Source organism: Leptidea sinapis, chromosome 46 (genome assembly GCF_905404315.1).
Source record: "Leptidea sinapis chromosome 46, ilLepSina1.1, whole genome shotgun sequence".
In the NCBI taxonomy this organism is placed as follows: domain Eukaryota; kingdom Metazoa; phylum Arthropoda; class Insecta; order Lepidoptera; family Pieridae; genus Leptidea; species Leptidea sinapis.
In genome coordinates, this window is record NC_066310.1 from 2,705,992 (window position 1) to 2,721,167 (window position 15,176).

The 15,176-nt window shown below is 34.7% G+C and overlaps 1 protein-coding gene across 1 annotated transcript in view; it reads left to right on the top strand.

Moving 5' to 3' along the window:
* Positions 1-9,460, top strand: part of LOC126977912 (phospholipid-transporting ATPase ABCA3-like) — a 91,617-nt gene extending 82,157 nt beyond the window's left edge. Inside the window, exons 30-32 of the mRNA XM_050826593.1 lie at positions 441-592; positions 5,030-5,115; positions 8,717-9,460. Of these exons, the coding sequence (XP_050682550.1) occupies positions 441-592; positions 5,030-5,115; positions 8,717-8,899 (421 nt within the window). The 3' untranslated portion in view covers positions 8,900-9,460. The remainder of the gene's footprint in view (positions 1-440; positions 593-5,029; positions 5,116-8,716) is intronic.
* The last annotated feature ends 5,716 nt before the right edge of the window (positions 9,461-15,176 follow it).

Here is a 15,176-nt window from a genome sequence, read left to right on the forward strand (position 1 = left end):
GCCGCGCCGTCATCGTCACCTCGCACAGGTACCTCCTTCTGTACCACGTGACGTGGCCGCGTGTGGGCGGCCATCACGGGCCGCGCCGTCATCGTCACCTCGCACAGGTACCTCCTTCTGTACCACGTGACGTGGCCGCGTGTGGGCGGCCATCACGGGCCGCGCCGTCATCGTCACCTCGCACAGGTACCTCCTTCTGTACCACGTGACGTGGCCGCGTGTGGGCGGCCATCACGGGCCGCGCCGTCATCGTCACCTCGCACAGGTACCGCCGTTTTGGTGGTACACTGTTATGTGACACGGAGTCCTTATTTTTTTATAAGTCCGTGTCCGTGTTATTTAATGTAATATATTAATGCGTCTGTTAATTATTCCTAAAGGTAATTACAATTAAGTTTTACTTGTAAAGATGACTCTTCCACACTTATTATTTCCCGCAGCATGGACGAGATGGAGGCGCTGTGTGGCCGCATCGCCATCATGTCAGCGGGCGTCGTCCGCGCGCTGGGCGAGCCGGCCGGCCTGCGAGCGCGACACGCGGCCGGACACGCGCTCACGCTGCAGCTGGCTGACACGACACACACACTCGACGGTGAGCACCTCTCTCGTGTAGACACACCAGGCAGACCGCCATCTTAAATCAAATCAAATCAAAATCACTTTATTCATGTAGCTCACGGAAATGACACTATTCATAAGCGTAATTTTTTTTTTCAAGATTTACATTTTCATCGTCTTACAAATCATTTCAATTATAATTTGTAAAGTGATGCAACAGACATACTCAAACGTCAAATAGTCAATGCCTTACACGAGTAAGTCAAGAAAGTAAATGTAAATTAATACAAAACAAAGTTATTGAGTACAGTAGCTGCATCATCCACACACACCGTAAATAAATAAAGGTATTCTGTGAGCACTTTATAAGTGATTATATATATATAGAGAGACGTCGACTTAGTGGCGTCAACTACACACTATACAATTATACACAAATCACCAATCAAAAGTACCGGTTGCATCGATATCCTGTGACGTCACGCACACGTTGATATGATACGTTCTCGCCCTGTTCCAACGCGCGGGGTTTTACAACTTATAATTAGACGTAATTCCTAAAAAACACTCCAAGCTACAATTTAAGGAATTCGTGTTTAAAGTTTTATAAATATTAGTGTATTCCATACATTTGGGTTGGGCTACTAAGTCATGGTGTCATTTAAAGAGTGACAGTAGGGCTACCATTCTTGTGCGTTAATATGAACCACGTGACCAGTTTTGTGTTCTTAACTCAATTTTGACATGATTGTGGTTTGGAACATTTTTCTGGAATTACGTTTAATTGCAGTCCTTTTTAAGTTTTACTTATTATACAAATAAGTACCAAATTGGCTAGGTAACTATTTTTTTATATAACTGCCTTAAATTCACCTAAGCGACGAGAAATGTTCTCGTATTTTCATGCTATAGTTGGTTTTAATAGGTTGAACCGGGTGTAATTCGTATTCAGTGTCGCCCGATAATTGCCAGGAACGCCTGTTCTGGGGACGTCGCGAATGGTACCATAATAAGCTCGAACGGAACAATACAGATCGGTTATTATATCACTAATTACTGCGGTATAATCTTTGTATGAAATAAGTACGTAACAGTATGCTCTGTTGAGGCCTACACCGCATGTCTTAAAATGCTCAATGCTGTCTTAGTACTCCTATATTTAGACCAATTAGGCTAGGTCTAAGTCAGTTTCGGAAACAATAGTCTGCTCTGCTCTTCAATGCCACATATATTATAATGTAATAAATAGATATAATGGCAATAAATTATACATTTTAGCATGTACGTTTTGTTAATGTTTCAATATTGCATATAAATATATCTACAAATAAATTGTCTCTTGTGAGGTGAACCGGACCTCGTTAAGCATGATTTCTTCATCCCAAGAGCGATGTTCGTGCCTGAAGCGTTTGCGACGCCGGGGCAGAAAGCGCGGCAAATCCAGAAGTAAGGGCCCCGTACTTAGTAGCTTTGATTATTAACTTGTCTAGATGAAGTGTTGCACTGCAATCGTTACATAATTGTAAACAGCAAATTCGTGCCCCGAGACGCTTGGAAAACAGTAGGTCCATCCATATTGTTGAAATAATAATTTTGCACGGCGGCCATCTTGTAATTTAAAAAATCATTCCTAATTCGTTCTACGCGCTCCAGAGAACCTTGAAAATGTTGGTGCAATGCTAATTATAGTATTAGTAAGGATTTGGATTTCACCAAAAATGCCATTCCGAGAACCATGGAAATGGTTCTCTTCCCTTCCACAGCTTTCACCGTCTTTTGTTATATATCGTCCTAAAATTCGTATTGCGCCCCTACAGGAACTCTTAATAATTTCGGGATTAAAGCCCTTTTCTGTACCGCTGACAACGTATGACCAAATTTCATGGTGATCGGTTACGCAGTTACGCGTGAAAGCCTGAAAAAATTTAAGGGAAAATGAGAAAATATTTATTTTAAATAAGCTTATAAGTACTCATAAATCAAGGAACAGGCAACCCTATAGATATTGCGTCAAAGGGCAAATATCTGAGCATAAAAGTAGGTCGTACACATTTAAAAAATTATTGTTCCTTTAATACAAAGTTCGTAATAGCTCTTTTAAGTTTAATTATCGATGATTGGTACTTTTTATAACTATTTACAATCGTCCTTTATAATTCCTGCTCACTTTTATAGTGCAATTCGTCATTTTTATGTCCTACCACAGAATGCGTGTTTACGGTGCGTGATAATTTTTTTGGAGCTTACACGCTCGAACTCTAGACAGGTTAATCTAGTATCATTGATCTATCGTCAAGGACTAGTTGTTAGTGTAGCGTGATATCCTATTGATACGGGGACGAGACACGAGCTGTCATCGTAGATACATGAATTGTCTGATAACTCGAGATTTGTCAAGCAGTAGCGGTAAATTATGTGGTGTGTAGTGCAATAGATAGATATAGTATGTATATACTAAATGGACTTAAAAATAAAATGCTACAAATGGGCTTAAACTAATTATATTAAGGTCATTGACCACGTCACTAAAATGGCCACGGCAAAGCAACAAATCTTTCAACTCGCGAGGTCGACCAAGCTGACAGACGGATGACTATCTCGCTCACACACGTTGGCATGGGGCTTTGCTTCCAGTCATTATAATATAATAAAGAAAGAAAGAGATATTATCTCTTTCTTATCTATTGAAAATTTTATTATACCTATAGGGTGGTTTAAATGGTTATTATAAAGAATTAAAGAAGGATTGCTCTGACTTGACGTTGGCTCATTGCGATTTCATTTATTCAATTGGCGTAACAAGAGTGAACAACGTCAGAGATTAGCATTTTGTGTGTTAGTACAGGAGCGACCTTGAATATAGTTAGTTATAATTGTATTGCTTGTGTAAGTTTTTTATATAGAAAGTAATTAATTAATTATTTTATACTAAGGTTGAAAATGATGATAATAGTGCCTTGTGACGATTTAAAGTGTGCAAAATCTTTGATAAAATTTGTAATTTTTTTAAACTTTGCCCAGAAAAAATACATACCTGATTTGTACCTATAGATTTTTGAGTAAAAGGACGAGATGAATTTTCGCTTATTAAATTAATTGTAGGTATATAGATAAGTATTATTCATTATACAGTTTTGTTTATACACGACACCTAAATATTTATAATATGATCTCTCATCACTTCTTAATAATATGACAGGCTGAACGACAGTTAAAGCATTATACTAAATTACATCTTAAATTGCTCCAATATTAAAACAACATACCTTTTTATCTTTTGGCTTGCCCTCTTCTGACACCTAGGCACACCACATACATGATCAATACGCTGCTATTATTTGACTCGTAATGTGTAGCACCCCTAACATACTCCCGACGGCAACGACCAGCAATGTAGCAATGTACTATTAAAAAAACATAACGACGTATTAAGAACCTCTTCCTTTTTTGAAGTCGGTTAATAAATAATAATTTTCGAATTTTTTTCCTCTTCCTATTTTACGGTTGAAGAAAGAATAATATTGTAATAAAAAACAACCATATAAAATATTATAATGCGGTATAATTTAGTTTAATAACCTTTTAAATAGCATAATATAATTATTTTTATACAATTAGAAAGGATGTTTTTTTTTATAACTTATACAGTCATATTGGAAATTATTTTATTCTCGTCAACTGGTTGTAGTACAGTAGACATAAGTTACAAGAGGCTTACGGCTTCAATTTGTATATGACACAAATTGTCTAGTTGACCAACTAACGTCAGGGTGTCAAATTTGTATGTCGGTGTGCGTGCACGCCACATTACAATACTCGTTTGGATGATGTAATGGTTACTAGGACATTGGGCATTTTAATGTTGGCAATAAGCCACGTATTCATTAGTAAACATTTGTTAATAAACACTGTTTATAAACTGTTCATAAACAATGTTTCTTAATGTTTCATCATCTCTGTAAACAGTTTATAAATAGTTCAGAAATATAGGTGATGAAACATTGTTTATGATACGTGTAACCGTGCTCCCCACTACGTGTGGAGAGCAAGACGAAACATCTAGTTTATAAACAAAAGTCAGTTGGTGACAGTCTGGTGAAGTTCTGAAATGATCCATCAAATCCGCGGAGGTCATTAAATACATAACTTCTATTCAACAAATGGTTTCAAATCCACCTCCTTTTCTTCTTTTTTTTTTCGATTAATGCTCTTGTGAATTATTATGTAAGCAGCAGAGAGCATCACTACCTCCTCGGGCGACATCCTGTGAACAACTGACAAGTGTGGACGGCCGAGTTTCAGAAACATGTGTTTATTGCAAACTTGTTTAACGCTAGTCATAAGTAGTTTATCAACAAATGTTTACTAGTGAATACGTGGCTATAAGCTAACTGTTTCAGATTCTTTAATAGAGTATTTGAAGCATGGGTGTAGATAAAGTATATAATGTTTTACTTATGTGTTAATACAGAGACGGACGGGTCGAGTGAAAGCGTCTCGCAGTTGAAGAGAATATTGGAGGAGAAGTTTAATTGTACTCTGACAGACGAGCACAAGGTAATTATTAATACTAGTTTAATATACTCCACTCAACCATATTATATTACACACACGCACACACACACACACACACACACACACACACACACACACACACACACACACACACACACACACGTTTTATAATATTATTATGTTCTCTAACTATATTATTTTAAGGCTAACAACAAACGGAGCCTATTGGCACAAGCATTTATTATATGCTTAAAAGGTTAAGGTTCTTGCCACTATTTATTATGGAGAATTTGTTTAAACCAATAGAGAATTTTATTATTAATTATTATTATAGTATATATATGTATTTATTTTTCTTCTAAGGAATTTTGTTCACAACACAGAAAGAAGTTTGTATACTTAATGCTTTTTAATCTGTATTACATACTATAATTATTATTATTATTATTACAAAAGTATATTTATACTTTAGTAATTGTTAAACTTTCTTGTTATTTCAATTATTCAAATTCAAACTCAAAAACACTTTATTCATGTAGGTCACGGAAATGACACTTATGAATGTCGAAAATAAATATTGTTTCTTATTGAATTTACCGCTACTTCGTAAAGGGTTGAGCTAATGAGAAGAAGTAGCAAGAAACTCATTGCCACTCTTTTAAGTTAAGATTTACATTTTAATTGTTTTACAAATCATTTCAGTTACAATATATGCAAAGTGACGCAACAAAAATACTCAAATGTCAAAAACTGAAAGGCTTAGACGAGTAAGTCAAAAAAGAAAAAAAAAAAATTAATACTTATAAACACAAGAGTTATTCGAGTATAGTAGATGCATCAATCCACACATACCGTAAATTAATAGAGGCATTATGTGAGGATTTCATAAAATAAAATATATAATAACTTTAACTTTAAAGGAAATAATAATAATAAAAAACACATCAAGCAGACCTCCCGGTAACAAGATCATCCAGCCACCACGAGTAGCACCCGTTCACGAGAATGACGCATGGACCAGCCATCGCCTCCCTCGACCATTTTTTAGGGAAGTGAACGACCCGCCCCACGTCGCCACCACAAGCCGAGGCATATGTATAACTAGTAACACTATAAAATAAACCCATGGATAAATAGTGTGGGTTTTAACTAGAATTGATATTTTTAGTAATGTACTTACTTTTCTATTACGAGTGTCTTGTTAGAACTGCTAAAATAAACAGTTTCTCAAACAACAAGACACAAATATGCAAAGAACTGAAGAGTCCCTTGTCATTCAGTTAACAATTAATAGCTTTTAAGACATAAAAGCCATAAAAAGGCATTTATTTTCTCAAAATTGATTCCTTTAGAATTCTTTTTGATGTCATTCCTAATAACTACTAGATATTACTACCGCTTAGGAAACAAATGGCGCTCTGAGAGAGAAGAAGCGGCGCAAGGAGCTCTCCCAGCATTCTTTTTTTGCGCTCTTTTCAATAAAAATATACAATATTGTACAGTCATTTCTATCGCTATAAAATAATCACAATGTAGTCCCAGGCTGTCCGATCATTTAGATATTCAGCAGTGGAGTAATAGGATTTACGACAGAGCCATTTTTTTATAAAACATTTAAATTTATTTATAGATAAAGCCTGAACAGTGGCTGGGAGTTTATTATAGAAGTGTATACATTTACCCTTAAAGCTATTATGTATCTTATGTAGCCTAATAGAATTAGATACAAGCAATCCCTTATTTCAAGTGTTATAATAATTTAAATCACTATTAAGAGCAAAAAGGTGACGATTTTTGTGAACCTATATTAAATTTTCATAAATGTACTGACAATGAAATGACTAGTTTTACCGAAACGGCCGCTCTTAGGTCGTAGCCATATAGTTAAATCAGCTAGTCAATTGTATTTTAAAATTTAATTAGGTTTTATGGTCTTTTTTGATGACTAGATTAACATTATCACAACCTACCCTAACAAATTCTCAATATTTACCTTGGTTAAATGGCCTGCAACCATGTTTTTAAGCTTTGTTATTTAGCTGCTTCATTTAAAGCCGGCATTTAACGCAAAAGCCAGCCATCCAATTGATTGTCTGATTTAAATAGATGACTGCGATAGGGCTAGATTCGATTGACTCCTTTTTTGTTCTTCATTACAGTCATCCTACCTAAAATACTCATTTCCATTCCATTTTGGCAAACTTTTAATTTATTTTCTTGTAATTCTGTTAGCGCCCATGTCTGGCATCCATATAGTAAGCATGGCATAATGCACATTTCATATACTTTCTTTTTTCCTTTCATCGGCATTTCTTTATTCTTCATTACTTCTCTAAGAGACCGAAACCTTTTCCAAGTATTAGTAATTTTTCTTTCTATTTCTTTATTCATGCAATTATCTGTAGATATAAGTTGGCCCAAATGTATATATTCATTTATATATTCTAATTGTTCGTTATTTACTGTTATCTGTTCATTGGTTACTGCTTGTTGGGAATTAGTCATAATTTTGGTTTTAGTTAGATTCATTGTCAGACCGGCCTTAACGCTTTCATCGGATAGCTGCTGCAACATTAGTCCCAGAGTTCCTGCGTCCTCTGAGAACAAAATCAAATCATCGGCGAAACGTAGGTGGTTGAGGTTTTCTCCATTTATATTGAGCCCATTAAAAGGTCCAGTTTAAATTCCTGAAGATCTTCTCTAGTAGTGCTGATATAGGATCTCCTTGGCGTACACCTCTTTTAATAGGAAATTCGTTACGCGTAGATTCCAGTTTAATTTGTGCTGTACTCGCTGTGTATACGTTTTTAATTATTCGTATGTATTTTGCTTCGACCCGTTGTTTTTTTAGAGCGTCCCATATATACTCATGTTCCAATGTATCAAACGCTTTGTTAATAAAAAGAATTGATAAAGTAAAATTACAAGAAATAAAAACAAAATTCAAAAATGCACACACTGCATACAGACAGCTTAAATAGCGTTGGACGGGACATATTTTACGAGACTGTAAGGAAAAATGGACTAAGTTAATAACAGAATGGTACCCAAGAGATGGATGAAAAGAAATAGAGGCAGACAAAGCAAAAGATGGGAAGATGACCTCAATAAAGTGGCTGGTCCTATATGACACAGACAAGCTGTCTTACACAAACATCCAGTTGCCGATAGTTCATATAATAGAATAGATTAAATCAATTAAGTAGGCATGTATATACTAATTCTAAGGAAAAGCAGCAATACAGGCTATTTTTTTATACAGTCATCATAAAACCAGCAATGCTTTTAAATTATTCAACCCTTTTATACTTTTACGTACCTTTGAGATTACCAAACGAAATTAAAAATAAAGAGAAGCCTTCTCTATTTAAAAGACATCTAAAAAATTTTTTAGTTTCAGAAATGCTTCTACGATTTACCCGAATTTTTTAATTACACTAAGTGTAATTCTCACACTTACAATATAGTATAAGAATGTATAAGACTTATTTATTTTATGTATAACGTTGCTGTGCCCTTGCAGGGCGTCACATATTGTCTAACCATTAATGTACCAACCATCCTACTGTAAAATGTGACTTGCAATAAAATATTTTGATTGATTTGATTTGATTTGAGATGCTTCAAAATTGTTTTTTTTCAGCGTGTCCTTCACTATCACATCAACGACACGCTGCAATACAGCAAACTGTTCACGGAGCTCGAGCGGATTAAGGCGCAGTTCCCTCATCTCCTAGAGGACTACTCGGTTACGGAGACCACCCTCGAGGAGGTGTTCCTCGCCATGGCCAAGGAGGAACACTTACCGCCCGACGCACCGGCTTAGGTCCTCATAGTGCAGGAGGCAGTGGCTAGTAGGTATCCAACATCACATTTTACTTCGACTGAAAGAGTGTTAACTATTATAAATATTCGGGCTGCAGCAGTAAAACGTACAGCACATAATGATATTTTACAATTTATGCTTAGAAGTTTGGCTGTTATGTTTGTAAATTATGGACACCTTAAAGGTAAAACAGCTGCTTGGCTTATTAGGTGCTTTTTAAGTTATTTAACCATTAAATGGTAAAGTGAGTTTTTCGATGATTTCTGTGTTGGCTGTTGAATCTTACAGTTATGTTAGTGTAACAAAGTAAAATAATAAATACAGTGTTAATTAAATGATAAATTTATAATATAATATATGATTTTATATCAACCTATACTTTTCGTTATCAAATATGCTTTTCTCCCGCCGTACCTACCAAATATTTTTAAATTTAACTATTGAATAAAAAAAAATATTGAATTAGGCGTTACTTTGCGGAAATCCATAATTATACAAATGATTTAAGTTTTCTTTAGTGTTAATTCCGCCAATATTTGTTTTTAAAACAATTCGACACGTGTTTCGTGTTTGTGTCCTGAGGATGCCTCGTGTAGTGCCATTTGTATAATGAATAAAAACTATTAAAACATTTCAAAGTAATATGAGAACAATATTATGATAGCTCACTGCCTCCTATGCTATTTAGACGGATGTATACTATTCATGTAATGCCAATTAGTTATGTATTGCCACATTATCAAAATCATTGTATTTTTTCGTCATTCTATAATTATATTTCAAATGAATGTTCATTAACACTAAGGAAATCGACTGCTTATACCATATTATATATTTACAAAAAATAATAGTAGAATGAAACTCATTGGAAAAGGACGAGAATATATCAAAATGAAGAGAAAAATAAATTACGGGCGATCTGAGGTCGGGAAGTGGAAAAAGCGGGGTGTTTTAGGGTAAAAAACGGTTTATGTCGATTTCCGGCAAAACTACAAGTCCTATGGCAAAATGTTAAATGGCAAAGTAGTAGGTAATAAAGAGATGTACAACTTTACAAAAAAAAATTTTCACGTGTTAATGTAAAAAGTTACCTTTTTATGTCCCAAATACACTGTAATTATTTTTTTGAATTTAAATATTTATTTTTCACCTTATTTTGACCCAAATATCGGAAAAGAACCCTTATTTTCAATTTCATCCTACTATTATTTTTTTTACTTTTTATCATTGTATTTTCTTTCTCTTCCTTCTATCATTTTCATAGGCTTCGGCACTGGTCTAATACGTCATTTAGAGTTTGTCACTCCATATCTCTGTCGCATGCTGCATAATATCAGCGAGGTCCGAAAATTCCATTACAAGCTAAAATATGCGTTAACAAACAAATGAATCATTTCAGCCTTCTTTAAAGATCAGACACATCATTTGCACAGAATAATTTAAATACAATTTGTTTTGTATTTCTCGTTAATTAGCACCTGAAGGTATTTTATGTAGAAGTAGCGAAATAAGCTGTGACTGAATTAATTTAAAGAGAACAAGTGTAATTGTGAATTTAGAAAGTGCCTGTCGGGAGATATAATCTCGCTACGACTAAAGAATTACTATTTTTAGTTTTTTTACTGCTATAGGGTTGGTTGTAGCAGCTTGCAGATTATACTTTTCAATTTTGTTTTTATTTTTTTTTCGTCCCTTAACACGATCGAGAGGTTGATGATCTCAATTAATTAACTTTCATTTTACTTTAATTATATTCAGCTAACAACATGAACGTGTATGTGTACAAATCTACTCCTTAACTTTTCACTTGTAAGTTCTATATGTTGAACCCCGCTTGTTGGAACAGGGACTAATCATTGCCATATGAGATAACGTGACGTCAGACTGTCAGTCGACTTTTTTATTCTGTCTGGCTAGAGCTGACGTCACTAAGATGGTTGCCTGTCCCTCTCTCATCTTGCGAGGATTATAACTATAATATATAACAATACTATGTTAGGAATTTCAGTATTATTTTGTAGTATTATAATTATCACGCATTACACATTAAAATGTTATACTTAATTATTTTTTTGATTTAATAGTTAACATCCGTGTCACGTATATATTATATTTGTTATCCGTTAGCGTATGTAACCGATTAACCTCAATATTTTTCTTGACGATATCTGCAGATTACATTGTGGGCCTAAATTTGTTTTTCTTATTGTTATGTTTAAACAAGGAGATTGTACTATGATCTAAATTTGTACTATTCAAGTGTGTGTAAATGTATTATTTATTTATTTAGCGGGGGGGGGGGGGGGAGTGATGGAATGAGCAGGTTGTTTTAATCTTGATATTGATTGACATCACTGTGCGCCCGTGTCACCATGTGATATATCCTCATGTTGATGGTACAACACTGGCGTTTTACTTTTTATTTAGTCAAGCATCACTTAGCAGTCTTTATGAATGTGATAAAAAACTAATTTACTTTGTTCTGCAAGTCCAAAGATTAGGCTAAGCGTATGCTGAGACGAAGGTGACGTAGCACAGTACATATAACGCAGGGCAGAAGAGGCAAGATAGGCCACGAGTATATGCTGCGACAGCAACCGCGACTGCACACTCCTTTGCACAGGATGCCGGCTAGATTATGGGTACCACAACGGCGCCTATTTCTGCCGTGAAGCACTAGTGTGTAAGCATTACTGTTTCGGTCTGAAGGGCGCCGTAGCTAATGAAATTACTGGGCAAATGAGACTTAACATCTTATGTCTCAAGGTGACGAGCGCAATTGTAGTGCCGCTCAGAATTTTTGAGTTTTTCAATAATCCTGAGCGGCACTGCATTGTAATGGGCAGGGCGTATCAATTACCATCAGCTTAACTCCCTGCTCGTCTCGTCCATTATTATCATAAAAAAAGTAAGACACTTGTGTTGTCTAGTATACAGAATAGAAGTCTTCGAGTTGACAAGTATAATGAGTTCGTAGAATTAGGATGAGGTCAGCGAGATACCGAGATATGCTTTTAGAGTAACGGGACTTTGAAAAATTATTTATTAATTATATTATTTTAATACCCAGCAGGTAGTTTCTTGGCAAAGTGAGGCGGTTGCAAAGGGTCGCTTCTAGGTTTTTTTTTCAACATACATGAACTGAAAACTTTTAATTTCTCGGAAATAATCACGCATTATAACTCTTTTAATGTTTTTTTCGTATAGTCTGGATGATTACTATCATAAAAGCAGGGTTCACAACGAAATTACTAATGAAATGATCTGTCATTCCAACAAAATTAGTAATTAGCTAGAAAAAACCAGTTTTTAATTGCACAAGCAAATCTGTGCCGACGCAAAGCCGGACAGACGGATGGATGCGCCGTACGTGTTCGCGCCGCAGATACGTAGCTCTTAGGACGTACTTATATTACAATATCTGGTCTGCGCCGCGTGGACCTGCCTTGTCTGCGTCTCAGCATACGCTTAGCCCACTGACCTCTACTATATACCACTGGACTGGCTGCTGTCAAAGTGGCTTAGTGCCTGTTTGATATTCGCCATTTTGGCGCTGTTGGCCATAGCGAGAGTCTGCGGTACTAAAACTAGTGATGACAACGTTTGTGTACCTTATTACGTTGAATCATGAAGTATGAATAACACGGGAAACGAACGAAATTAATTCAAAATGCAAAAATAATTGAACGTTCCTTCGCAGCCATTAATAATTACTTCTCTGGGCACTCGCGAGTGGCGCTTCAAATAGGCACAAAAATTTGCTGTCAAACATATGGAACAACCTGTCCAGTGGTATTTGTACAGGTCAGTGGCTTAGCCTTAAGGTATCCTTAGCAGAAGCATTCCGGTAAAATCATAATGTTCCTCTGTTCCAAGGTTTCGTGGTACAAATGAAGCAGTTTTCTGCTATCTCAAAGTTGTGGTTCACTTAGTGTACTAACTACAAAAGACTGTAATTTAATTTATATTCACTTTCATAATTTAATGAGGCTTTGAACGGGCTTCGTTCAATTTTTCCATTATTTATTCCGCGTTATTATTAAGGCTTAGTTTAGTTACCAAATGTATGAAGTATTAGTAAAAAGACAAAATATTATACATTTTTATATATATATTTGCATCGTGTAATTGCGATTAATATTCCGTCGGTACCTTACATATGTCGCTTATAGACTGAGATATTTAAATTATGGGTTTTCTGTTGCTTACCTAAGTATATTAGCACTTGTTTATTTTGTATTGTTTAATATATTTGTAGCTATGTATTTTGTCAATAGGCAAAACGAAATTGGTGGATATTGAATATTCACATAATCTCACTTATGCTTAGAACCAATTTATAGTCAGTCGCAAAAAATAAAAGTATATATAAAGTAATATAAAGCTTGTACACGCTTGATATTAAACTATATTGTATGAGGTGTTCGAGAATTTTTGCGACTTAAGACTTGAAAGATAAAGATCAAAATCGTTTGAATTGCAATGACCAAATATTCGTGTGAGGTGAATGTATGTATTAATAATGGCACAAAGTATGACGGCGTGTAGTGGACTAGCGCCCTAATTACTGATTAAGACTCTCTATACGCCTTTATGTTATTCTAATGGTTTTATTGAAGTTCTGAATAAATTATTTAGGTTTACAATTTAGTTACAAAATACAGGTAATTGAATATTAAGTTGACATTTTAATTAATTTTATTATTATCGTTAATTGGTACTTTGAGTCAGTCAAACAAATATTTTTATCTTTTACCGAATTGAATTGATTTTAATATGTTATATACTAAATTGTTTATTCTAATATTTATGTAAATGCTGTTGGTCTTATATTAAATTATCTTGTGCCTGTAACGATTTAAAATTATTATTGTGAGTCTTTGTAATTGTATTGTACTTATGTAAAATGTATTATTATAGCTTTTTATGCCTCAGTTTTTAGTATATAAACATTTATGCATTTTGTTTTTCATTTCAACCTTAACACATTATGGTGAATTGCAAATGTAACATTATTCAGGACTCTAGTTGAACTTATGGCTTAACCTTTGATTCCTTGATGTGTGTCCAGAACAGAACCACAGTAAAGCTCTTAGTCTAGGTATCTATATTTATAAAAGAGAATATATCACATATATGCATGTTCGGCTTAAACTCGAGAACCGTTAGCCCTATTCAAATAAACCTTTGCACACACATACAGGACATGTACATAGTATTGGAACTAAATATAAAATACTGTGTGTCTGTACTTCTTCCTGATATGTGAACGCTTCTGAGAGCGTCATCCTCTTTGGACTCAAAAGGCTGTTGTGTGTCAGTTTGGATAGTGTAATTAGACAATTCTACACACACTACATGCTTACTCATTTACAAGGTTTTAAATAAAAAAAATTCACACTAACACATCCGTGTTTAAAAAAAAGAATTTAACCAGAATTGTTACACGAAGAGCTAGTCATATTGAGCTGCCAATGGTGAGAAGTAATTATGGAAAACAGACAATAACCTTTGAGGGAGTTCAGATATATAACAACCTGCCCTCAGAAATAAGAAATGTGTAAACATTGACTTCTTTTAAAGCTAGCCTTCAAAGGCACATACTCAATAATTATGAAACGTTTCAATAACATATGCAGGTTGTCTTATGACATTATCATTATATCATTGTTTGTAAGTACCTACTTTAATTGTTAAAATATTAATTTCTCATGTAATGAGAATAAAGTTATTTAAACCTAAAAAAGACAAGTGTTACCTACTGCGTGTAAAACTGGCAACGTCGCTTTTTAATGCTTAAATAATGATGTTCATTGACCTAGTGACCCACAGCACGTTAAAACTAGCTCAATTTTTTTGTATATCGTCAGCAAATGCAGTAACAAGTATGTCATTTATTGCATATAGGTGAAATCCATACTCTATATTATATTAACACCTTATAAGGTTTATCTTTCATATGTTGGCTGATATATCGTTGTATTTATTACAAAGCTTTTAATTTTTTAAGAAATAATACATAAACTTAGGATATAATGTTTAAATTATCATGTGCAGTTGTAGCATCAATTCTCATAGAAAATTTGATGAGCTTCTGCCCAACTGTAGATATATCGAATCAAAACCTTCTTGAGCAAATTTGTGCATCTCCTCCCAAGTGAGAATAGACACTTGGGAGGAGGAATGTTAAGTTTTTATCATCTGCGTAAGATACAGAGTTTACAGTTAATTTCATCTAGATTAGCTTTACAATAGTAAAGCTAATTACAAGTTTACG